The sequence below is a fragment of the Mastomys coucha genome, unplaced genomic scaffold (assembly GCF_008632895.1).
Source record: "Mastomys coucha isolate ucsf_1 unplaced genomic scaffold, UCSF_Mcou_1 pScaffold7, whole genome shotgun sequence".
Lineage (NCBI taxonomy): Eukaryota > Metazoa > Chordata > Mammalia > Rodentia > Muridae > Mastomys > Mastomys coucha.
This window is the reverse complement of record NW_022196913.1, coordinates 93343243-93369768: the sequence shown is the minus strand read 5'-3', so window position 1 is coordinate 93369768 and position 26526 is coordinate 93343243. Positions and strand designations below refer to the sequence as shown.

Sequence of the window (26526 nt, the reverse complement as noted above, 5' to 3'; positions counted from 1 at the left end):
GAGAATGTCAGGCTAAGTCCAGAGAATCCTGTAAGGCAGCCCTTGGCCACTATGGCCAATCTCGCCACTTCTATGGTATCACCCAAACAATTAACTAAAGTCAGTGAGTTACTTTAACCGAAAGAACCATCAGTTCCTCTGATTCAAGCTTTCATGTCAGTTTTGAGAGATGGGAAAAGGGAGACGGAGTGAATTTGAGTTATTTGCCCTGTTATCCTAGCTCAGATACAAACCTTGCCTTCCTGTCTGTTAACACAATGGTTCAGTCTGCTACCCAACAACAGGATAGGCACAGCAGCTGCTACTCTTAATACTCTACCCAGAACAAGCCCACCAGTGACTAAGCTGGCCTGGACTACAGAGAACCTTGTAAGCCATTTCTGATAACACCAGACTACATTCATCCTTGAGAATGACACAAGCTATCCAACTACCAACCAGAGGCTTATTAGTTCTGGGAAGCTCTTTCCTTGGAATAAACAGATGCTTGACAATTCTAGCCAAGAGAAAAATATGAAGACCTATTTAGAAACATCATTAGACAGTTAAAACATTGCCTCTTGTAATTAATATATGCCAAATGACCTGCAGGCTGAGATTATTACACTCAGAAGAGGAAGTCGATCCTCAGAGATAGTACACCTGAGAACCACCAGGAGGGTTTGTTTAAACAGGGAGCAAGGCCCCAGCCTACTCTTCTAACTACATTGGTCAGCTTGGCCCCAGTATTTATATTCCTAACAAGTACCTCCTGGTGCTGTGGCTGCTGATTTAGCTATAGTTTGTAAACACCTGGGTTGAAGTCAAACAGGAAGATAGGGAAATCTAGAAACATGGGCCACAAGGGAGGTTGAGCAGGCAGATCTCTGCTGGGCAGGGTGTGGTGAAAGACATGACCACTCCACCCTGCTTTTATATTCCCAGGTTCTTGGCTCCTTCCACGACCAGCAGGGAACACTGGGTCTAAGGACCTTGCAAAAACCACAAAAAGCTGACGTGTAAACTTGAATCCGGGCTTAGTTTGAGTTTTAGTGACATTGTTCCTACCTACTTGCTAATGATTAGCAGGCAGTATGGAGAGCTCATGCCTAGAAGCCCAGCTTGGGATGTTGAGGAAGGCAAGTTTGAGGCCAACCTGGGATACATAATGACACCGGTTCTCAAACAAGCAAACAAACCAATGACTTGATAATTAGTTAATTAAAAGGGAAAAGTAGAGCCAGGCAGTGGTGGCACATGCCTTTAATCCCAGCACTTGGGAGGCAGAAGCAGGTGGATTTCTGAGTTCGAGGCCAGCCTGGTCTACAGAGTGAGTTCCAGGACAGCCAGGGCTACACAGAGAAACCCTGTCTTGAAAAACCAAAAAAAAAAAAGGAAAAGTAAATGGGAGCACATGTTGCTGGAGGGAAAGGATGAATGCTGGGAAAATCCTGCTTAAGGGTGACCAGGAAGCCAGCAGTGAATGGGATGTAAAGTGAATAAATTAAAAATAAATAAATAAATAAAAATTAAAAAAAAAAAAGCTACAGAGAGGTGTGCCTAGAACAACAGGAGCCAAGTACAGTCATTTCTGGGAGGAACTGGGACACCTAACTGTAGTGTGCACTTGTCTAGATTCTGGGTGTGGGGAGGCCTCATTCCTAGTCAGGACCCAAGTTTTCTGACCTAGAAAATAAGGAAGCTAACTGGATTTCTTTCACAAATCTTTCTTCTCTCCAACCTCTGTTTTTGTGGACATCCCGATGAATCTCCAGGGAAAAGTCTTCCCTCACACGATCAAAATAAAACAGACCACTTGGGGCACATTTTGTACTGAAAAGATCAACCACAAACCACAAGGCTGGGAGCCATGGAGCAGCAAACATTTCCTTTGGCTTCCAAACACAGTTGAACAGAATTGAAAGGGAAGCTTGTGCTAGCAGGCGGGCTGCAAACCACCATCTAGGGTTACAACCTATCTATTTTCAGTTCATAGGACATTGAAGCTGCCACAGAGCCCCTAGAATTGGGTGTTGCACACTTTTACCATGTGAACACCTTACAAGGCTTCCCGGGGTTTAAAAATAATTACTTCATAAACCCTCAAAAGTGGTATCAGGAACATTCGCTATGGCTGCTTTTGATTAAGGAGCAGTAAAAAATTTCACCAGTGTGTACATGCATCTGACACTCATACCAGGCAGAGAGACAGATGTCCAAGGTGAACTAGTTTCCAAAGTCACTGTGATGGTTTGAATGAAAATGCCTCCCAAAGGCCCATAGGAAGTGCCACTATTAGAAGGTGTGGCCTTGTGGGAGGAATTGTGTCACTGGGGGTGGGTTTGGAGGTATGCCTGGACGCTCAAGCATCCAGATACTCAAGCCAGGCCCAATGCCATTCTCAGCTGCCTGGTGATTTAGATGTAGAACCCTCAGCTACCTCCTTAGCATCATGTCTGCCTGCACGCCGCCATACTTCCCACCATGAAAATAATGGACAAACTCTAAACTGTAAGCCAGGCATACTTAAATGTTTTTCGTTATAGGAGTTGTTGTGGTCATGGCACCTCTTCACGCCAATAGAAACCTTAAGGCGGTCACTGTAACTGAAATGGGCGCTGCTTTCAAATAAAATGCTGGAATCTCTGTATACAGGATATACACACAAGTAAAGATCTCTATACTGGGTTAAAACTGAATCTAACTGATATTATTTTCCCCTTCCATTGGTCTATTTTAGCTAAATGTATTGCCCTCATTTCTGCCTATCTCATCCTTTGGAGGATAATATTCTCCCTATATCCTCATCAATTCACCGCATTCAAGCCTGCCACTCCTCTCTTCCCTAGTAACTTGCCAACCAGAATAGTTATCTTTGACTCATCCAGGACTACTTCCTCTAATGCTTATGTTTGACCATGTACCTCTCGATATTTACTCTCTTTTGCATTAATTCTCTCTCTCTCTCTCTCTCTCTCTCTCTCTCTCTCTCTCTCTCTTTCTCTCTCTCTCTCTTTTCTCAATTTACTACAAAACCTGTGAGTACAGAGCTACCCCTCTAGCCATGCTGGCTCTTGCCTGTGATTGGACAGCCCTGGAAAGTAGAAGCAGCAGGATCAGGAATGGGTTCAAGGTCAAGCTCTGCTACACAGCTTACAAAGCAAGTTTAAGGTTGCCGGGGTTATATAAGGTCTCTTCTTTCTCAAAGAACATAGGAAGAAAGAAGAGGAAGAGAAAAAAGGGGAGAAAGAAGAAGGAGGGGAGGGAGTAAAGGAAAAAAGACTGGGAGAAAGAAGGGGTAAGGGGAAAACACTATTTCATTCTTCTATCACCTTGTCTCAGTGTCTAGTGCAGGGTTAAAGGTAAGAAAGTCCAGGCTGCCATGTTCCTTTGAACCTGGAAAGAAACGAACCATATAGTACAGAATGCCAAGGCTGAGTCTCAAGGTCTGGCGTTTTTTGTGGTTGGTAACATACACAGGAGAGAACAGGCAGCCCCCCTCAAGGGGCTTTCCTATGATGACAAACACCCATGTGTCAGCTTGGCTCCCCTCAGAAGTGTCACGTGATCCTTCCTTCAATGCAGCCCCTCTGTTCCTCACGAAGTGTGTCTGCAGTGGGGACTCAGCTTTCCTTGGGTTCTACCTGCTGTCAAGATCCCATGTGGTGTAGACAGCAGACACCCATGCTGGAAGAGAAGGGCCTTGGGTGGGCAACACACAGCCCAGAGTCAGACCGGAAGTCTGAGAAAAATTGGTAGAAGGCCATTGGTTGCTTTGTTTATATGAATGGTTGTTAGACAACATAGGCATCCTTATTGGTAAACAACTCAACTAACATACTAGGTGTCTAAAAAGGTGACATGGTAAAGCTGGCACAGGACACACAGAAATGACAATGTGAGTCCGAGCTACAGTGATGGGAACCCAAACACACAAGAAGGGATCGACAGTAAAGATCAAAAAACATTGAAAAGTGATGGGAAGAGATGCTGAGAAGCAGCTGCAACCGTGGTTCTCAACCTGGGGGTCACGGCCCCCTGAGGAGGAATGCATATCAGATAGCCTGCGTGTCAGATATTTATGTTACAAGTCATAACAATAGCTAAATTACAGTTATGAAGCAGAAACAAAAAGGATTTTGTGGGTGAAAGTCATCACAACATGAGGAGGTGCATCAAGGGGTCATAAGGTTGAGAACCCCTCATCTAGAAGATATATGGGTGAGCTTAGCTGAGACATGGTAAACCCCTGTGTATGGAGAGAAGGGTTGCCAGGGGACTGAATGAGTCATTACCGCTTTGCAAGGAGCAAAGAACACAGACCATAGAAAACTTAAGACTTCTCACAAAGATGCAATCTTTTTGGTGTTTGTTTTGTTTTGTTATTGGTAATTGGATCTCATGTAGGCAGGCTGGTCTCAAACTCATTATGTAGCTGAGGAAGTCCTTGAACTCCTCATACTCCTACATCCATTCCCCAAGTGATGGGGTTACAGGTGTGTAACACCAAGGTCATATTTGACTCACTTTAAAAAATGTGCATTTAGTGGATTTGTTGTCAGTGCTGGGGACTGAACACGGGCCAGACCCATGTATGCAAGTACTTCCACTACTGAGCTACACCGTAGCCTCATTTTTTCTTTTTCTTTTGAGACAAAATCCCCGTAAGTCAGTCAGGCTTGCTTTGAAGTTACTTTATTGCCTAGGCAGGCCTTGTCCTTGTGATCCTCCTGCCTCCGCCTCCCAAGTAGCTGAGATTTCAGGCCTGTGCTCTGAGGATTGGTTACACTGGCTCTTGTAAGAATATTTCCAAAGCCAGGTGTGGTGGTACATACCTGTACTCCCCTTTCTTTCCTTCTTTCTTCCTTCCTTCCTTCTTTTTCTTTTTAAGATTTATTAATTTATTATATATAAGTATACCGAAGCTGTCTTCAGACACACCAGAAGAGGGCATCAGATCTCATTACAGATAGTTGTGAGCCTCCATGTAGTTGCTGGGATTTGAATTCAGGACCTCTGGAAGAGCAGTCAGTGCTCTTAACCACTGAGCCATCTCTCCAGCCCCCTGTATTCTCATTTCTTAAGAGGCAGAGGCAGGAAGATAAGGAGTTCAAGCTTATCTCCTGCTACATCCAGAGTTCAAAGTCAACCTAGGCTACATAAGACCCTATCTCAGAACAAAACAAAACAAAACAAAACACACAAAAATACTTCAGCATGGCTGCCTTGGTTAAATCAATGGTTGTGTATGTTTTGTATGCACTTACGTCTTTCATGAGTTCTCCATTATTTTTATAAGTATTGCCACACTCCATTTTCTCTATAATTTCCTAGTAATTGACGATGGACGAGTAGGTTTTCATTCCTGTTGGTGATTATATAAAGAATCTGAAAACTTACCAAGCCCTATTTAGAGCCCCCAAGAATGCCTAGCATGGCTCTAAACACCTGTGGCTACTTTTCAAAAACAGCACTCATTAAGCCAAAGACAGTATCATCTAAAGATAGCCAGGCAAAGAACTCATCAGCTCTCAGACTCATTCTCCTGACAGCTGTCATTTGGACTGGAGTGACATTTGGCAAGATCTACAAAGTCACAGTCTGTTAATTAGGCTAGCAGAGGCAACGTCGGCAAGCTGGACAGGGGCTCTGGGAAATCATTAAGATTCTAACAAGCATGTGAGAGGCTTTTCTCAAGTGAACATCATCCCACTATTGGTCCACATCCTCAGTATCTTTTCATATCTGCTTTATTGTATGCAAGATGCCTGGATGCAAGGCACACTCGACAAGCCCTTAAGCTGCACACCGAAAGAAATACTTGGGTTCTGAGACTCAGCAGGCCATCCTGGATCCTTAAAGATGCTCAGGCACCGATTTCACCTTAGGGGTATGTTCTTTGGGTGGTCCTTGTGGACATCACAGTTACAGCTGTCCTGAAGGATTCTGATCAGTTAGCTGTCTCATGCATTGCTCCCAGAAACTTAGACCACCTGCAGATCAGCCCACATTTATGAAACGAAGAGATTTTCCACAGATGACACAACACAATTCAGGGACAAGGAACTAACCTCAAAAACAGTGTCCTTATTTTAAGGGAGGAGCTGTGGCAAGTGGAACTGGTCCAGAATAAGTTATTCACACTGACACATGAACTTTAACAAAGTAAAGCATACAAAGGGGACTCTGAATGTAGCTCAGTGGTCAGACACTTGCTTAGCATGTGCATGATTCTGGGTTTGACCCCTCCCAAACAACAAAACCCAGCAAGCCATAGAACAAGCATTTGATTTAGGTTGACAACAAAAAAACAATAGTTTGTGTGTGGTCGATATAATGAGTTCCTGCACATAATTTAGAAGCCACGCACAACCAAACAATGTCCATATTCAGAAGGGCAATACTCTACGGTCCTTCCTTGATCGCTGTAGTTACTTCTAAGCTTCTGCGTAACATAAGAATAACCTCTCTTCTTCCTGTTTTCTGCCATCACATTTTCTTTTATTTGTCGCCAACACCGCTGTCTAGTTTCCTGAACTTTCTTCTGACGTTTTATGTTACCCGTGACTGATGGGAAAGCTCTAATCAAGACCAAATTCAGCCCACTAAACTTTCCATAGCGAATCATGAGCCAATGTGAAGTTGTACACATCTTGTTGGACACAGAATTAGTTGGTTTGTTGGGTTGTGTTGTTTTGCTTTGGTTTGGTGAGACAGGTTCTCATGTAGCCCAGACTTGCCATATAGTGAACGATATGTATCACTTTTGTGAGTTCCTCATCTCCCTGTTTCCACCTCCCAAGGGCTGGATTACAGATGTGGACCACCTCCCAAGGGCTGGATTACAGATGTGGACCACCCTGCCCAGCAGCAGATTGTTCTTTTATGTCTGCCTGTGGTGTCTATCGTGATCTGAAAATAAACTGTTTCTGAAGTGTATCATTTTGGGTACTACACTGTAGAAGGGCTGAACCTTTAAATCAATACCTGTTTTGTAGTCTTTGACTGCCTTACCTAAGGGCTTTGAATGTGACCATTATTATAAAAAGAGTGGCAAAAGCTTTAGGTTGAAGCAGGGTATGGGGGTATACACCCAGAATCCCATCCCTGGTAGAGGATGAGGCAGGAGGAATACCTTTCTAGATTCTCAGAGCAGAAACACAAGAAAGAAAAATCTGTAGTGAAAATGAATCCAGTCTTGGTAACACAGCATTGATTGTACTTGAAGCCCTGTGTGTTTTCTTCTAGTTGTTCCTAAGCCTTTATTTTCTAACACAGGGTCATCCTAAGCTTCTTATAGTTAGTTACATGTACCAGAGTTAGTTCTACAGTTAATATCAGTCTAGTTCTAGAAGAGTCTCTGCTCAAGCCCTCCAAACAGACTTGTACCACAGGGTGCTAGGTAGGGCTAAGCTTTATCCCACTACTCCCCTAGTCACTGGGACTTTTTAGTGACTAGCTCCACCCTGAAGGTGTCTATTGATCTCATACATTCTCACTCAGAGCATATTTAGAGTCTGTGAGGAACATGGGACAAAACCAAATGAATTTCACAGTTAAAGGTTTTATTTTTTTACTTTTAAAATGTATTCATGTTTGCTTTCTGTGTATGGCTGTTTGAACTGCATGTATGTCATGTATGTGTACCACATATGTGCCTGTTGCCCACAGAGACCAGAAGAGAACATCAGCTCCCCTAGAACTGGAGTTACAGAAAGAAGGTTGTGAGCTGCTATGTGTGTGCTGGAAATTGAACCTGGGTCATCTGGAAGAGCAACTAGCTGCTCTCAACTATAGAGCCATCTCACTAGCCCCAAATTTCACATTTTATCAAAGGAATATTTTATTCAATTGTCTTCTACCAATATGTGGGCTTTTGTTATTTCTATATACTTAAAGAGTCATCTTCAACAGCCAACACAAGGGTGGTGGGAAGGGCGGCGGGGTGGGGGTGGGGGGCGTGGAGGGCGGGAAGCAGCCATTCCCCAGGGGCAAGAATTAAATTGCTTACATCTTGCTATCTTGTTCACTGTGATCTAAAGCAGGCCTCATAGGGTCTCAGTATTTATAAGTTGATTAAAGATAAAATATTTATCAGAAAATCCTTCTCACAGCAAAATAAGAAAAAGAATCCTTCCAGGCTTCCGTGTTCCCCAACGCACTCAGATCCACCGACCAGAGGAGAGCTGTCACTAACCTCGTGTCTTGTTGGCTGCCATGTGAAAAAGGCAGTTCTGTTACTCCATCACCCATCCAGAGATTTAAAGGTCAACAGGAAAAAAAAATATGTTTTTGATGTTGTTATCACTCTCAGTAAGAGCAACCTCAGGAGGAAGAATAGCCCCATTCTGTCTTCTCGCTTATACAAGGGCTATTTACCATCTCGAGTGGCCTTTTCTCTGTGCCAAGTGCATCACAATATCCCTTTCATCAGTCGCTTGCCACAAGCAACAAGTGACAGAAATATCACTGCCCAGGATAAATATCAACACAGGCTCGGAAGACCTGGAGAATTTTATGACCACCTAACATAAACAGTGGCACATCTGAGGAGAAGGCCAGAGCGAAGCCCTGGAAAAGCCTAGAGAAGTCTTCCTTCACAAAGCCTTGGGAAACAACGCATCACTTTAGGCTTGGTCCAACAACACTGCAGACCAACTCAACCTCAGCATTTTGGGATGCCCAGTCATACTAGACCCAGTAAGATAGGAGGAACTAAACTGAGTCTGATACACACTGACATAGGGTGTTAGGGTCTGCCTTGGAGAGATGGCTCAGATGCTAAAGGCACTTACTGCCAAAGTCTGACAGGATGAGTTCAGTCCCTGGAATCCATGAAGTAGAAGGAGAACCAACTCAGGTAAGTTGTTCTCTGATGTCCATAAGTGTCCTGTAGCAGGCACACACACACACACACACACACACACACACACACACACACACACACACACACGAGCACAACATATACATATGCAGTAAATAAAATTAAATGATGAAGTTTGAACTCTAGCCAGGCACGGTGAGACATGCCTTTAATCCCAGCACTCAGGAGGCAGAGGGAGACAGATCTCTGATTTCAAGGCCAGTGTGGTCTACATAGTGTTCCAGGACAGCTGCCAGGGCTACATAGTAAACATCCTGCTTTGAAAAACAACACTACACAACAAAACAAAAAAAACAAGAGAATGAAAGAAAGAAGAATAAGAAAAGAAAAATAGTGTGAGCTATAAAAGAAAAATCTAGGACCAACCTTTAAAAGCAGCAAGAAAATAAGAAAACATCTATATTGTTTAATTATTGGTTTATAGTATACTGAAGATTTAAATATTTCTTTTTTGTGTGGAGGGTTTTAAATCTACAATACATTAGAGCAGTACATGTTGATAACTATTAATATGCCTATTTGTTTTTTGTTTTTTGTTTTAGAAGATAATTTTGTAATTATATTTATGTACAGAAAACTTAGCAGTGTACATTTAACCCAGTTTAATGGTGAGTTCTTTAGCCTTTGCCTTTTCCAGCTTGGCAATGCGAGCCACAGACATAGGACCCAGGATATTACCTCCCCAGTGGCTGTGGATCTCATCCTATCTGTCACTAATAGCTTCCACCAGCTTGGCCAGAGCACCCTTGCCTTCCGATTTAACCTGTGTGAAGGCAACAGTGGCGCACGTCTTCCTGTGGACCAGGAGCCCCAGGCTGGTCTTTCCCTTGATGAAGCAGTAGGGCACCCCCATCTTTCAACACAGGGCAGGCAGGACAACCACCAGCTCAATGGGGTCTACATCATGGGCAATCACCACCAGCTGAGCCTTCATGTTCTCCACCAAGGTGGTGACTGTATTGACTCCTGTTCAGAGAACCAGCGGTCTCTCTAGTTGGAATGTCCCCTTTGCCAGCAGCTTTCTTCTCAGCACGGCCCAGTAGCCTTTGCTTCTTCTCTTGCTTTGTCTCTGGCCTGTACTTGTGGGCAAGCTTAAGCAGCTGGGTAGCTGTTTGCCTGTCCAGGGCCTGGGTGAACTGGTTAATGGCAGGAGGTATTTTGAGCTGCTTATAGAACAATAAATATTAGAGAACTTGTGCAGGGGATGTGTCCCAATGGATAGAGTGTTTCTCTAGCATGGATAAAGCCGTTGGGGGGAGGGGTTCCAATCTGGGCAAACTGGGTATGGTGGTGTGTCTTAGTCAGGGCTTCCATTGCTGTGAAGAGACACCATAAGCAAGGCAGCTTTTATAAAAGAAAGCATTTAACTGGGGGCTGGCTTACAGTTTTAAGAGGTTCTGTCCATTATCATCATGGCAGGAAGTATGGCAGTGTCAGGCAGACATGGTGCTGGAGGAGGAGCCAAGAGTCTTGATCTGAAGGCAACAGAATAGTCTCTTTTCCACCCTGGGCAGAGTTTAAGCATAAGACCTCAAAGCCCACCACCACAGTGATGCACGTCCTCCAACAAGGCCACACCAATCCCAACAGGCCACACCTCCTAATAGTGCTCTTTGCATATTCAAAGCACTATGGGTGGCAGACAACTATAACCTCTGCAGGTGGAGGCAGTGGAATTCAAGCTCAAGAGCATCCCTATTAACATGGTGAGTTTGAAGGCCACCCTGTGATCCATGAGACACTACCTCCAAACACTGTTAAACAAACAGGGAATCTGAGTGACTGGTCACAAAACCCCTTCTTAGTGTACAAGACTAAGGATCAAGAGGCTCAATAGGTACAGGAGCCACAGAATAATGCATGTACATCCCTTTCTAAATTATAAGGTGCTGATTACGTGTTAGCTTACGTTCTTAAGTGTATCAGAAATATTTATCACCAAAAAGGAAAGAAAGGAAAATTAGTACAGAAACAATGTCGCCTCCTTATATTTTCCTCTCAGCTAGCAAGTGTGATATAACTACACAGGCCAAGGGTTAATAAGCAACATCACCTCCCGTTTTGTTTGTTTTCTTTCAGTCAGCATTTGCGCTGTCCATTCTAATGGCTGCTGTGAGTGTATGAAGCTATGCAAGCTAAACATTAACACCTTAGCCACAGTCCTCTCTTCAGCTGACTAAAGAGGGAGGCTATGTTCGTAGGAAAAAGCGACTCCAGCAACATACCAGAGTGATAGACTATGCTATAAAAAGAGAAATAAGTGTTAAGGGGCTCATGATAGAACTGCCAAGTGTCTTTGTCTTGCATAGATGCAAAAACTGAAGACAAAGGAGGAGGCTCAGATAAAAACACTGGGTTGCTATCCCCAAATGAACTGCATAGCACAGAAGTTCAATGCCAGAAACCGTAGTGGTCCTGTACTTTGAAATGAGAAAGAGGGGGACTGAGTCTCAAGACTTGAAAACTAAAAGCAATTTCACTTTCCATTAGGGATTAGTCAACAAGCATCTATTGTATTTTGACTCAATTCCCCGAATAAGGAGGACATCATTAGAGCTATAAAAATGGGATGACCAACAGTCATCTATATAGCTAGTGGTTAAAAGTAAGAAAGTTCCCCCCTCTTGACCTTGCACACATGTGAAGGACTGCCCCCATCAAGCAGAACTAGCTTCTGTCTATTTATGCTTGTCCCCAGGAACATCTATTCCGGAGTCTTTGCTCCTAGCTAAAAAAAAAAAAAAAAAAAAAAAGACATGAAAGGATTTAACTGACACTTATTTCTGTGGCATGTATAGTTTTTTTATTTATAAGAAATACAAACTTGCCAGGCATAGTGGCACATGCCTTTAATTCCCAGTACTCGGGAGGCAAAGATGGGTGGTCTCTAGGAGTTTGAGGCCAGTTTGGTCTACACAATAAACTGTAGTCCAGCTAGGGCTATATAATGAACCCTGTCTGAAAAAGAAAGAGAGACTGTTCTGGAGTAGTGGTGCAACCCTGCAACTACAGCATTAGGTAGGCTGATGCAGAAGGATGGCTGGGAGTTCAAGGGAACATTGCTAGTTAGTAAGCTACAGGCCAGTCTGGGCAACTCTAGTGAGATCCCATTTCAAAAGCAAACAAACTGCTATTAGTATGAATTCAGTAGCACTATTTCCTTTCATATAAGTTACCAATAATGATACATTGCCACTTCACTAAATGATAATCAGATTCTGTTGTGGGACATATTAAAAAAGTTAACCCGCCATCTCTCTTGCCCAGCCAGTCCGTGTACCAGTACTGGTGGGGTCCCGCTCAGTGTGTTCTTAACCGCTGAGCTACTCTCTCCCAGCTAGTGAGTTCATCTTGCTTCCATTGCCCCATGCACTCCTGGTTAACCATCTCAACACCTAATTACCCAGTATAATCAAGAGTCTTAAGCTTATAGCTAACCAATTAGGTTTATGTATTAATAATATCACATTTTACAAGATGTCAATACAATAATTTCAAGGCCAATTGATAATAATAAAACTTTAGCCCAATTATTCTAACCTTTAGCTAACACCACGTCCGCCTCCATTCTGGTTCTTCTCCCCATTCTCTCCTGCCGACCTCTCTCCCTCTCCCCCAAACTCCTCACCCCGCCTCCCTTTTCCTGGCCAATCACAGGCCCGCCACTGCCCTAATGTGATTAGACAGAGAAAATCCTGCAACAAGATTCTGTACGTGTGAATGACAGTCCCTGCACAGTCCGCACATGTAGAAGAAGCTCACGAAGAAGAAACTGAGAAATTGCATATGGTGGTGTATGCCTGCAGTCCTAGCACTTGGGAGGAGGTAGGGCAAGAAGACCACATGTCTGACAGCAGCCTGAGTTTACTAAGGGTCTGTCACAGGAGGATGCAGAGGAGATTGAGGGGGGAGGGGAGAAGAAAGGGAGGAGCCCTGGCTATTAGAAGTATCCTCCAGCCTCTGCTGGAGGTTCCAGAAGCACCAGCGGGTGAGAGAATTAGGTGGTTCAGGAAGAGGGAGCTTTAGGCCACAACTCCCCACTTCCTAAGCATTATTCTGAGGTCTGCCTTCCACCAGGAAACCTGAGAATCCCGAGACACCAGGGCAGGATGGCAGAACTGAAACCATCCAGATGATCTCCAAACCCTCACAGATTTCTAAGTCTTCCCTGGATAAACATTCTTTCAGAAGTGCTGATAAGTAGCCAAACCAACTTCCGTGCCTCCGAGTTCCCCTTAAGGAAGATAAATAATCTAGCAGCAAAAGAACCACCCCAAGTGAGGCTAGCAGGAAGAGAGTGGGGGAGATTCCCTCGGGTTCATCAAGCATGTAAATTAGTCAACTGTTTTGTTCCAGGATAAACAGTGACTCAATAAGTCCTCGGGTACTAGAACAGCGGTATCTTTTTCCTTACTTAACTTCTCTGGGGGGGGGGGGGGCACACGTGAAGATCAGAGGACAACTTGTAGGAATTGGTTCCCTCCTTCCACAGTGTGGGTCCTGGAGACTCTAGCTGTCAGACCTGGAAGTAAGCGTCTCTATCCACTCAGCCTTCTCCATGGCCCTAGACTGAGTGGTTTCTATTTAATTCTTATCCCTAACTGGTGCATCTTCACTGGAAAGATACAATGATAAGTTGCAAAGTCCTCAGTAAGCAGGCGCTGTGCCTCTTGGCTTGAAGCCACTGTTGGTGCAAGTCAGCAAATGGTGAACATTCAACAAATGTGCTGGCTCCCAGCCCCACTCCTTAGATTTCATGGGTGTTTCTCCATCATTTCCTTTCTGTAGTAAACACAGCAGAAAGAAAGATGGAGCTTCTTATAAAGACAGCAGCGCTGTCAGTGGCAGAGTGGCAACACCTGGGCACTTCAGACATGTACCTCATTTTAAAAACAAAAGGTTAGATTCAGTCAGCAGACAATAAAACTACTTTTTTAGTTACCTTTGGGAGGAGGCAGTACAAAGTCTGTGCCAAGGATTCAGTTCCAATGTGACTGTAGCTTAAATCTTATTAACAAGAGAGAGAGAGAGAGAGATGTTCCCTTGGTGTCAAAGGTTACCTTCAATTCCCAAATCATAGAGATGGAAAGGAAGGACTTGATGAGTTGAAATGGCTGACCTTCAGGGCCTTCCCGCAGATTATGCAAGTAAAGGCACGCTGTCAACTTTTTCAGAGCATCCACACGCTCTCCCCCTTAATTACTCCTTAAGCAGCTTTGCTTATACAAAGAGATAACCGGCAGCCGTGGCTGGGCTTTTTCTGGATAGAATTATTCCTTAGAAAGCCATCACAACTCAAATGGTTCAAATCGGTTCTTGCTCCTTGAACTGAAGCCATCTGCAGCTCCTGCTCTTTGCTGACAAATTTGCTTTTCTTGTATTGGGGTATGGAGAGGAGTAGCGAGAGAGTCATGCTATGCAGCCCCAACTGCCCGGATACTTAATATATATAGCCCAGCGTGGCCTTGAATTTATGGCCCTTGGAGTACCGGGATTACAGGTAAGCGCTACCACCTCTGGCTTATTTTCCATCTTTTATTGAACAGATTGGAATGGCAGATCTTCCAAATCAGAGGCAGGTAGGGATTGGGGTGATGGAGAGTGGGGGTACCTCAGGACAGGCTGTCACCCGTAGGGAGCTGGACAGGGAGCACGATGCTAAAAGCAGGCAGTTCAAAAGTTCATGCCAATCTCTCCCATCCTGTATGTTTTCTGCAGCTACTTTCTTCTCTGGATAGATGCTGCTGCTACTAGGTGGTGTTCCCTGAATTTGACATTAATCACATTATACTCTGGGTGGGTAGAGGTAAAGAGGGGACATCCGGTTCGTCATCACTGAACCCAAATGACCTTTCTGTGGAAGACAAAACTATCACAACATGCCCTGGTTCTGTAGTACAGCAGCTACTCTGTGTGGATAGGGACGACCTCAACTCTGTCCTGAATCAAGATCCTGATTGAGCTAAGGTAGATGGGAGAACAACATACTCTCCATGATACGAAAGGTGGCCAGAAGTCACAATGATGTCCATGAGTTAAGATGGGCTATGAGATCCATGCTCAAGGCTTGTAGAGGTGAGTGACAGCTCTCAGCCTTGCGTTTATTGAGCCTGCCTCAGCGCCAGTGGCCATGGGGTGACAGTAGGAGGATTTCAAAAGACAAAGCTAAAGCCCAAAGAGAAGAAACAAAAGCATGGAAAGGAAACAAAACAGGAATTCCAACCAAGTCTGCCACATATGTACATGGCTGTAAACTATATATCTTGCTCAAAGGTAGGGATGAGATGATTTATCATGACCCAAAGATGAGTGACCATGGATGGACAATGTGGCTTCAGGTTGCTCTGGATGATGTGTTTCATTATGAAAGAGGTCGGATGAGTTTTAGCAGTCACTGAACACAAATCATGAGCCAGTACATCTGCAGGTGTGTTGGTGGGAACATCAGGTGAGCAGGTTACACCAAAGTGGAGAAATCTGTGCTACAGGTCTCAGATGCTAGCGCACGACATTCTTAGCTTCTTGGTTTGATGGAAGCTAAGTCTGTTTCGTTAAAACATTCCAAAGGTTTTTCCTGATAAAAGGATGTTAGGGCAGATACAGAGGTTTGTGATAAATGGCTAGTCAAGAGGCAAAAGGCAACCCAAGATAATTTTGGTTCTGGGTCATTCCAACTCTGGAGAATCACATAGCCCTGGTCAATCGGCTGGCACGCAGAATACTCAAAAACAATGTGGCAGCTTCAGGGAAATTCGGTTTACAAATGTGACATGCACAGTCAAATGCTAGAGAACAGAAACTGGGAGGGCCTTGCATCTAAATCCAAGAAACCAAAGTTTCATTTGTATAATCTACAGATGTGAAAAACTGTTCTCGCCTTGGAATTTTCCGTGTTAGAATAGAGATAACTGAACTATTACAAGGAATCAAAGACATAACTATATACACATAATGCACAGACTAGAACCCGACATTTTCCTGTCATTTCTCACTCAGTAAATGGCCGCACTGTTCAGTGTTCAGACACCCAGTTCTTTACAAGCCAACTAGAAAGAGAGACTTGCGCTGGGCGAGGGAGCAGGTTTCTGTAGCCATAGCTCAGAAGATAGGGCACTTCCATGGCAAGCATAAGGAATGAAGCTTGGATCTCAGGCGGCATGAGGACCTTGTAAATCAGAGACAGGACATCCCTGAAGCATGCTGACTGGTTAGACTAGCTGAAAGGACAAGATCCTGGGCTCAGTGAGAGACTCTGCCTCTACACAACAGAGATTGACTGAGAAAAACACAGATGGCAACTTTAGGTCCTCCCCCCTACATCCATACACGTGTACATGCATCACACACATGTAAATATTTTTACACACACACACACACACACACACACACACACACACACAGAGGACATCATAAAAACAGTTTTTTAAAAAGAAAAACTCACATCTGCTCCCCTCCTCTACTTTGATTATGATCACATCTTGTCCCAAATTCCTCTCAAAGTTCCAGGAAGATATTTACACTGTGCCAAGGGTGGCCACAAACTTGTAAGGTCATGATTCGAATGTCAGAATAGCCCAGAACATGTGGGTTTCCCCACAGAACTTGTGCTTTCCCACAGTGTAGATCCTAGGTTTATGGGCTGTGAGCTGAATTTCTCTTGACCCCTTTGCCCTGCAAGAGTTCCCTCAGCAGCTATCTTCTCTGTGCCAGAAGAATGTCTTCCATCGGGTGGTGGTGACACTTACCTTTAATCCCAGCACTTGGGGAGGCAGAGGCAGGCGGATTTCTGAGTTCAAGGCCAGCCTGGTCTACAAAGTGAGTTCCAGGACAGCCAGGGCTATACAGAGAAACCCTGTCTTGGAAAAAAAAAAAAAAAAAAAAGGATGCCCTCCCTATGTCCTTCCTTACCACAAATGCCCATGGGGCATGATCCCAGGAGGTGGAACCAGGAAAAGAAGTTCTAGGCCAGCAGCCTATAGGAAAACATAATGCTTATTAGCATCTGCTATACTTCCAGTGCTTGGACTTATAATAACTTAGTCTCAGTGGTTCTAGCATTTCTGCTTAGTGAGTTATGACCAATTGTTTTTTAAGATTTACTTTAATAAATTAATTTTAAAAACATGTGAATGCATATGTCTTTATGTATAGATATGGCCACATGATGGTAGGTGCCTTCAGAAACAAGAGGTGTCAAATCCTTTGGAACTGGAGCTTATGGTCACCTGTAAGAGCTCCTCTGGGATCTGAAGGTTCTAAGGAAGGGTCTTAGGAATTAGGGTTCCAAATTCAACAGATTTGGAAGGCCCTTAGAACATGCCTGTGGGATTCTCAGGAGCCAGCTTGCGTGTCTTTGTGATGCCCTTATATGTGTCTTTGGTGCGTTCTGGTTATATCGGAAGGTGCAAAGGGAATCTAAGTGAGATCTCAGGCTGGTTCCTAGTGCACAATGAGCAGGGTCATGGCTGAGGATAACCCTAGGCCACAGTTCTTTCTCTTTTCCCTAGTCTGTGAACTCTAATTCCTACTTCTCTTATTTGAGCTATCTGAGAAATCTCTTTGGTTCTATCCTTTTGGGTACAGCAAGCTAGGACCCTGGAGGTTAAGGGGAGAAGATTAAAGTCAGTCTGGACTACATAGTGAGAGTCTTTCTCAAACAAAGGAACAAATAAAGGAAAGCAAATGTAGAACCATTCTGTGTTTAGTGATAATGTGATGTGGGTTTTGTGTGTGTGTGTGTGTGTGTGTGTGTGTGTGTGTGTGTGTGTGTATGTGTGTAAAGGCATCTTATCAACAACAAGATGGTAAGAGTTTGGGAAAGCAATCTGTTACAGAAAAATGGCAATGATGTTACATAGTTTAAAAGAATTACAATTGCCTACAATTTGTCTAAAGCTCACCATGTGGTGAATCGCCTTACATAAGCAGCCATTAGTGGTGGTACATGCTTGCTCCAGATAGAAGAAAATAACAGAGAAGCCTGCCAGGTCTTCCTTACTTTCTTAAGTGTTCCTCACTTCCTCGCTACCCTTTCTAAGCTCACAGGCAGTGGAACCGGTGCAGTTTGTCTGTGCATTAAAATGACCACAGGATTTAGCATCTATGCAGTCCAAAGCAGGCTTTCAAAACCATATGGCATGGAAGACTCGGTTTGATACCAGTGTGAGGAAAGGAAGCAATCTGTCTTATCAAAAACATGAATACTTCCAGGGATAAATTAGATTTTCCATAGACAAAACAATTGTCTACTTTTTGTTTGCAAAAATTGTCATGCTAGAATGTGACAGTCTCCAATTCGTGATTCTTTAAAAAGGTTTTAATGGGGCTGGAGAGATGGCTCAGTGGTTAAGAGCACTGACTGTTCTTCCAGAGGTCCTGAGTTCAATTCTCAGCAACCACATGGTGGCTCACAACCATCTGCAATGGGATCTGATGCCCTCTTCTGGTGAGTCTGAAGTCAGGGAAGGTGTACTCACATACATGAAATAAATAAATAAATCTTGAAACAAATAAAGAAGGTTTTAATGTAATATACATAATTTTTGTGTGAAATGTGTGTGTGTGTGTGTGGTGCAGCCACATGCAAAGCCAGTGGAGTATATCTGGTGTGCTCTCACTTTATTCCTTTGTGACGGTGTCTCTCACCAAACTAAGGCAAGGTGGCACCCAGTACGGCTCAATTATCCTTCTGTCTCTATCATCATGGCACCGTGGTCACAGGCTTGCATGTAGCCACCTCTAGCTACAGGTACTAAAGATCTGAACTAAGGTGGTCCTGATGCTTGCATAGCAGATGCTCTTCCTACTGAGGAATTTCTTGAGTAGACATTCCTGGAAACATAATCTTTGATCCTTCTCATCACTAGTTAGGAACAGCAAACAAGGGGAGTTGGCATGCTGTGCAAGGACCCAGATTCTCAACTCTACCACTTCTTGACAGAAGAACCTGGAGCCAGTTATTTTAGTGTTCAGTGCTGGTCTCTTTTATAAAGTAAGGGTAACAGGACTTGTTAGCGACATTAGAGACACTAATGTGCTAGGCCTGGTGACTCACACCTGCAAGCCCATTACTTGGGAAGCTGAGACAGGAAAATTGCTGTTAACAAATGTTTAAGACCAGTTTGGGCTACATGTCTCAAATAACAAAAAATAAAAATAAATGCACTAATATTCAAAATGCTTAGCAGAGTCCTTGAAAAAGTCCCATAAAGCATCATCATCATTATTGTTCTATTTATTGATCTATTTATTAGTACCCTCAAAGCTCCCAGAGACTCACCCACCAACCAAGGACTATACATGGTGGGACTGATTGCTCTGGCAGCAATCAGTAGTATAGTAGAGGATTGCAAAGTCGATCATCAATGGGAGGAGAGGTCCCTGGCCCTGTGAAGGTTCTGTGCCTCAGTGTAGGGGAATGCCAGGGCCAATAAGTGGGAGAGGGTGGGGTGGCAAGCATGGGGAGGGGGAAGGCAACAGGGGGTTGTTCTTGTTGTTTTTGTTTGTTTGTTTTTTGGAGGAAAAAATGGGAAAGGAGAAATCATATGACATGTAAATAAAGAAAATATCTAATAAAAAAAAATGGGGGTCACATGTAGCCCAGCTGGCCTTGAACTTGGTCTGTAGCCACGTTCTTGAACACCTTGGTCCTCCTTCCTTCACCTTCTAGTACTAGAATTATAGGCTTGTATTGTTTTTATTGCAATTCCTAAAGTCACCACCAAGAGCTGCTTCTGGTGGATTACTTTGACAACATTCTATAGCCAACCTCTTTCTGTGTAAGCACTTCTGGGATCAGCTCATTAAAGAAGCGGGAGGTGGAATGTAGATATCATAATTGATGTCAGAGTTGAGACAATGGATTCACATACAAACAAACAAAAACAAAAAGCAAAAACCTAATGATCTGAAAGATTATAGAATAAACACCCCAGGCGTGAATTACTTGCATGTTCCCAATTATCTTCAAATTAGAAATGTTTTCCTCTTTTCTTCAGGCACTTTTCCTCTGTTCTGATATCAACATGATACTGAAGTATGTGTGAACAGTCAGCCCCATCTCGCAGAGTGGTTCTCAACCTTCCTAATGCTGCTATACTTTAATAAAGTTCCTCATATTGTGGTGATTCCCAAGTATAAATTTATTTTCGTTGTCACTTCATAGCTGTAATTTTGCTACTGTTATGAACGGTGATGCAAATATCTGATATGCAGGACATGGGATATGCAACCCCTGTGATAGGGTCACTTGACCCCCAAAGGGGTCATGACCCATAGGTTGAGAACCTCTGATCTAGCATGTGAATAATGTCACATTTCTGAATTAGTGATAATACATTCTTTGGCTAATTCAAAAATTTTAAGCAGGAACTGAGTGATGGCTCAGGGGCTAAGAGTGTTTAAAATTCTTGCAGAGGACCCAAGTTTGGTTCCCAGCACCTACTTCAAGCAGATCACAACTACCTACAAGTCCAGTTCCAGGAGGAACTGGTCCTCTAACACCTTTGGTCCCCTCAGGTACTGAGTGTGCCTGTACAAACACATACATAATTAAAAATAAAACACACCATAATTTTTTAAAGTGTTCATCTCTTGCAGAGTGTAGCCATACAGCTTTACAATGGCTGGCTTTTCTAATTTCTCAGAAAGGCATAATCTTTCCTTTTCTTTTCTGTGCCTCTGTTCTAAGCATGCTTTCTTTGGTAGTGTCACTTTCTTTCCTCTCCCTCTAAAGCCACACGGCTACATTATTTCCTGTCTCCATCCCTCCCAAGTGCTGGGATTGTAGGCATGCACTTCCACACCAAATGCATTTATTTTGTTGTTGTTGTTGTTTAAGATGCAAAACCCTGGAAAATGATTGGGAAAGATGATCCACCAGCCAAACTCAAGCCCGGCACTTGGGCTGAGAACAGGGTGTGTAAGTTATAAGCCCTAGGGAAGAACCTACTATTATTATTCTGCTAAAAAACATAGTATTAAAATACCCAACTAAATACTCATCTTAACACCCATAGAGCACGCAGTTCTCAGCGCTTACCAGTGCTTTTACAGTAGATGGTGATCAATATAGACTCACAACCGGTCATTGTGCAGAGAGTAAGAGACTGGGGAATGACCAGCATAAATGAGACATCTGCATCATGCTCCCTACTCCCATGGCTTAGATATTATGGTGGAAGATGGGGCAGAAAGACTGTAAGAGCCAGACAAAAGAGGATGACTGTTACAAAAGAGGTTCTTCCAGATGTGACAGGAGAGGGAGAATCAGTTTTCTTCAGTGCTACAGCCCTTGGGAGATTACCCATGCTCCAGCGGATGGCCCTATGGCCCATCCGCCCTATGCTCATGCAAATACTGGCTCTATTAAGTGGACTAAGTTTGAAAACGAATATACAAAATCATGAAGAAAAAAAAAACAACAAACAAATGAAAGCTGGAGAGATGGCTCAGAGGTTAAGAGCACTGACTGCTCTTCCAGAGGTCCTGAGTTCAATTCCCAGTGCCCACATAGTGGCTCACAACAATCTGTAATGGGATCCGATGCTCTCTTCTGGTGTGTCTGAAAAGAGGGACAGTATATTCACATATATAAAATAAATAAATCTTAAATAGAAGACCTATGGGCAGTTAAGAGAAGTAGAGATGGGTTCAATCAAAACATATTATGTGCTTGTATGAAATTCTGATTTTTTGTTTTGTTTTGTTTTGTGTTTTGTTTTGTTTCTGTTTTTGTTTTTTTGAAAAAAAAAAGTTCTGGGCAGGGAAGCAAACTCTTTTAAGATGTGGGAAGAACGTGAAGAGAATTAGGAACACTCCTACTGGGAAAGAAAGAGACTATGTATGTGGTGACTTCTGTTGTCCTTATGCAACCAACTGCAAAAACGTGTCAGCCCCGTGCAGCATGCCAGCTCCACAGCTGGAACCAACAACGGCCACAGCATTCTTGTAAGCTCATCTCTTTAGTGTACGGAGCTCTTTCCAGCTTAGAGCCCACTCTGTCCAATACAACCTGGAGGATACTCTCTCCATTATGTAGAAAAAAGGGCCAAGAGTTCCAGAGTTCTGGGGTTCAATGGCTTCCACCAAGAGAACACACTGCCAAAACAGAAAAGAGGGGTTAGGTGTGGTAGCTCCCTACCTAGAATCCCAGTACTTGGGAGCTTGAGGCAGGAGTGCCGTGAGTTCTAGGCCAGAGTAGGCTACACAGAGTAATGACCCAGTCTCTAAAAAGTGGGAAAGAAGTTGGACATAACTCAAGCTGGAAGTGAAACTTCTTTCACACGCTAGTCTTGAATTTCCCCTTTTTTCCTTTTTTATCACCTGCTGTTAACAGTGATGACACGGAAATATGAGCCAGGTTACAGTAACCGGTGACGTGGAGCAATCAGAGGTAGAAAGCCTGGGCATCACTAACCCACAGGAATCATACAAGATGAACACGGCTAGAATAGAAGAGTCTATTCTGTCTGAAACAGTGAGGATGAGCAGACGCCTAACACCAGGCAGAGGACCGCCGCAATCAACAATGTAAGTATTATGTAACTTTGTCCTGCCACAAGCCTACCTAGGCTGGCCTCAAACGCACTATATATCCAAGATGACTTTTAACTCCTAACCTCTCTGCCTCTAACCCTGGGGGTGCTGGGATTACAGACCAGAGCCATTGTGCTGGGCTCAGTAGTTACAGGTGCTTGTTGTGAACTCCTGGCAACCTGAATTTGATCCTGGAACTTATGCCAACACGGAAGGAGAGAACCAGCTCCTGAAATGTGTCCTTTGACCTTTACATTGGCACACCTAACCCCTGCCCCTCCCCACATACAATAAAGTTTTAAAATTTGCTTTAAAATAATTGAAAGAAAAAGTAAAATCCAAATCAAATTGAAATGGTTAATATTTGCTCAGACTTTTTTTAAAGACAGGGCTTTGCTTGAGTAGTACTTACTATGTAGGCCAGGCTAACCACCAAGTCCCTGCCTCCCAAGTGCTGGGATTGTAGGTGCATACCATCATATTCAAGTTCAGATGCGACATCTCAGCCTTCCCCAAACGGAAAGCGAATTGTCTTTTAAATCTCCCTTCTATAAAGAAGAAATGGAGGCAAAAGAGTAAGTCACACAAGTAACACATGGTGAAGACTGGACGTCAAAAGTGGTGGTGGCAGAAGGAAGAAAGGAAAACCTACATCGCCTGGACTTCCATCCTTTGCCCTTCACAACACACAGCCCCTCTGGGCACATCTTAGCAGAGGAGCTGTGTCAGACGTTGTGGTGCAGAGAGACCAGGAACACCAATTAATTCCAGCAAGCCCTTGCAGATGGCTAACTAATACAGGAAGCTCCGAAGTCAGAATCTCAGAAGCACTCCATGAAATACTCTCATTTTCATGACCACTTTACAGATCAGGAAATAGCTCAGACAAGTAAACTACTTGGTCCAAAACATGGCTACCGTGGCTAGTGATCATATAGTGTGTATCAGCACCCACCAGTGGGCGCGCACTAATTCAACATAATCCTCCTAACAACACTACCAGGTAAAATCTATTGTTACTCATCCTTGTTCAAGGCGCTACAGTAGCCAAGTCAAGGGCAAGGCCAGGATTCTGTCAGACTCAAAGCCTTCCTCAAAACGGAGTCACGGTAACACTTGGCTACATGGTGAAGGAACAGAAAATTAAGCCTGAGTGGAACTCCCAGGTCTGCAGGTTTGTGGTGAGAAAGCCTGCAAGCGCTCTGGGAAGGCCGGAGAAGGGGCATTACAGGAGCAGTATCTTGAAGGAGAAAGTGATTTGGGGACATAATGATGTTTGCAAAAGAAATAAAAAGCAAGGAATCTCACTCAAGAGAAGCCTTTTCCAACAGCAATATAGTAAAGAAGAAAGCAATAAACTATTGAGAAAGTCAGGTTAAATCAGAAAAAACTTTACGTCATCTTGATTACAAAATACTCTTGATGAAGGAAAACAGGTTTTTAATTCCCTTCAATTTTGGCCACACATTTGAGATTCAACAAGGAACTGAAATGCGTGATTTTCCTTCTGTCACACTGTACTCTACCATCCTGAGGGCCAACAGCTACTTCCTCAAACGGAGCCCTGCAAAGCCAAATGCTTTACCAGATCTCCAGGGACCTTTGTCTTGAAACAGCCATCTAGAAACAGAAATAAGCCGGAAAAATCAAGCCAAGAGCTAGAGGCAACTAGCACACTTCTTTCAGGTGGGACCGGGCTACTGGTTCAAGTTCTGGCAGAGCTGGATTCATTTCAAGTGGCAATCTGATTTACAACCCCCAAAAGCGGCAGCTGTGGAAGCACAAGTCTTAAGCATATGCCCAAGAAAGGGGAACAGGAAGCGATGGGAATGTCAAAGGAGCCCTGGGGGTAAGTGCTTGTTCCTGGATTTGTGAGATAGGCAAGTGATAATTCCAGGAAAAGTGCGCGGCGATGGGCCAACTCCGGGGTCCCAAACGTGGGCACTGAACAAGGTACTTTCACGCCCCCTTGCGGACCCAAGTGACACCTGAAATCAAGTGTGCCAATTAAGGGATAGGTAAAAAAAGCTGGGAAAGGTTCTCGAAGAGACGCAACCCCTTCAAAGGACTCGCTGAGATCCGCCAGATTTTACATAAAAGTAAATTGAGGCTCAAAGCTTGCTAGCAAAAAGGAATGCTGAACCGAAAGGCATTCATGGGAGCTGGAGCCTTCTATCTGGAAGTGCAGGGGCTGGGGTCCCATCCGAAATCTCTTCTTTTTGGAGCGAGCAGGCTAGGCAGTCGTTAGGAACACCTGGCAAGGGGTTTGCGCGTCCTGAGTGGTGGCGAGTCGGCGGGACGCAGGCTGCAGCAGTCCAGCTAGTGCGGCGCAGCCTGCACCGCGCGTCCCCGGCATCGGTCCCCGCAGCCTTGCTGAAGCTGCTAACCTCCCGGGCTGCAGGAGCCAGGGACCCGCGCGGCGCGAACCAACCACCCCACGCGGTCGCAGTTGTCCCCAAGCCCGGCGCGACACGCCTGCCAGGAACCAGATCGCGTGTGCGCTCCGGACCGCGGCGGGCATAGTGCAATCGAGAACCCACCAACCAAGGAGTGCCTTTCCTTACCGGAGCTGCTCTCCGGTAACTAGGACTTCAGCCATGCGTTCCAGCTCTCTCTGCTGCGCCCCGCCACTCCCGCCGGCGTTGCTGTCGCTGCCACCACTGCCGCCGCTGCTGCCCTCTTCCATGCTCCTGAACCGCGCGGTTGCCACTCTGCCTTTGCTGTCCCGGCGGGTGCGCCTGGCATTTGGATCAGGGTGCCCTCACCGAGGCCGCCCCGGCCATCTTTGTTCCAGGCGGACCCGAGGCTCAGACGCGATTGGCTGGTGAGGGAATCCCTGCGGGTAAGCCGAAGAGGTTGGCGAGTCCGGCCCTGCAACTTCTGCATGGGGGCGTGGCCTGAACTATCTCATGGTCGGGGGGCGGGGACAAGGAGAAAAATATAAACATCGGGGCGGGGCGCTGAGCCCGATTTCTGCAGGAGATTGAGCATCTCTCTCCTTTATATTTCCCTTTTCACTCCTAAGCTCATGGTGGAAGATTTTGCAGTTTTTCTCCATTTTCTATACCAGGATTGTAGAGAATAAAAATGAAAACAGTTTACTCAAAAAAAACTGAGCAACTGAGGATATTGCTGAAGGGCATTTCAGGCTTCCTGATCCCTTCCCCTACAGACCACCTACTACTACTACCCTATGGTGGAGTCAATAAAGCATCCTGGCCTGGGGTTTAAAAAGACTAAGGACCTGGCTTCATTACTTTGATTTCCTACCTAAATGTTTTTAATCCCTTCTTTACCCTAATTGTAGCTATCGCCTGTCCATAACTGCTTGCATTAAAGATGTTTTAGATAAATTGTTACCTTCTTATTGTTCCCAAGTCATTCTTTCTACATCCGGAAGGCTACTTGGAGAAGTGAGATAACTTGTCTCAGGCAAGCCGGCGGGATCATTCTCAATTTTAGGTTGTGCTTTAAAACAACTGTATCTTTTTTTTAAGATTTATTTATTTATTTATTTATTTATTTATTTATTTATTATATGTAAGTACACTGTAGCTGTCTTCAGACACTCCAGAAGAGGGCATCAGATCTCATTATTGATGGTTGTGAGCCACCATGTGGTTGCTGGGATTTGAACTCAGGACCTTTGGAAGAGCAGTCCGTGCTCTTAACCACTGAGCCATCTCTCCAGCCCAAAACAACTGTATCTTGACAGGCATGGCAACAAACTTGTGTTCCCAGAACTCCAGAGGATGGAGCAAGACAATCATGAGTTTGAACCAGACTGGGATAAAAAGATACCTTGTCTCATAAAATAAACTAAAACCTAAAACAGCTCAGCTGACAAAAGCAAGCAATACAATAAACTTTTAGATGAGCAGGTGAAACACATCTGAATGGCAGAGCTGGTCTACCACATTCATTAAATGTCATCAGGTCTCTCCATTTTTGGTTTGTGAACTTCCACATAGCTTGGTTGAGAGGTTATGTCTTCCACGGCCATATACATTTGTTGAAGTATCTTTGGATTTCCCTTTTGGAAGATACAGGGACTTGTGTCTGCGATAACTGTCCTCGTCTTCAGGAAGTGTCAATATATAACAAAACATACGCTGCTGTCAATATGA

At 44.2% G+C, this 26526-nt stretch overlaps 1 protein-coding gene across 1 annotated transcript in view; it reads right to left on the bottom strand.

Moving 5' to 3' along the window:
- Window positions 1–25264, bottom strand: part of Deptor (DEP domain containing MTOR interacting protein) — a 146777-nt gene extending 121513 nt beyond the window's left edge. Inside the window, exon 1 of the mRNA XM_031358123.1 lies at window positions 24964–25264. Coding sequence (XP_031213983.1) covers window positions 24964–25085 — 122 coding nt within the window. The 5' untranslated portion in view covers window positions 25086–25264. The remainder of the gene's footprint in view (window positions 1–24963) is intronic.
- Window positions 25265–26526: the final 1262 nt, after the last annotated feature.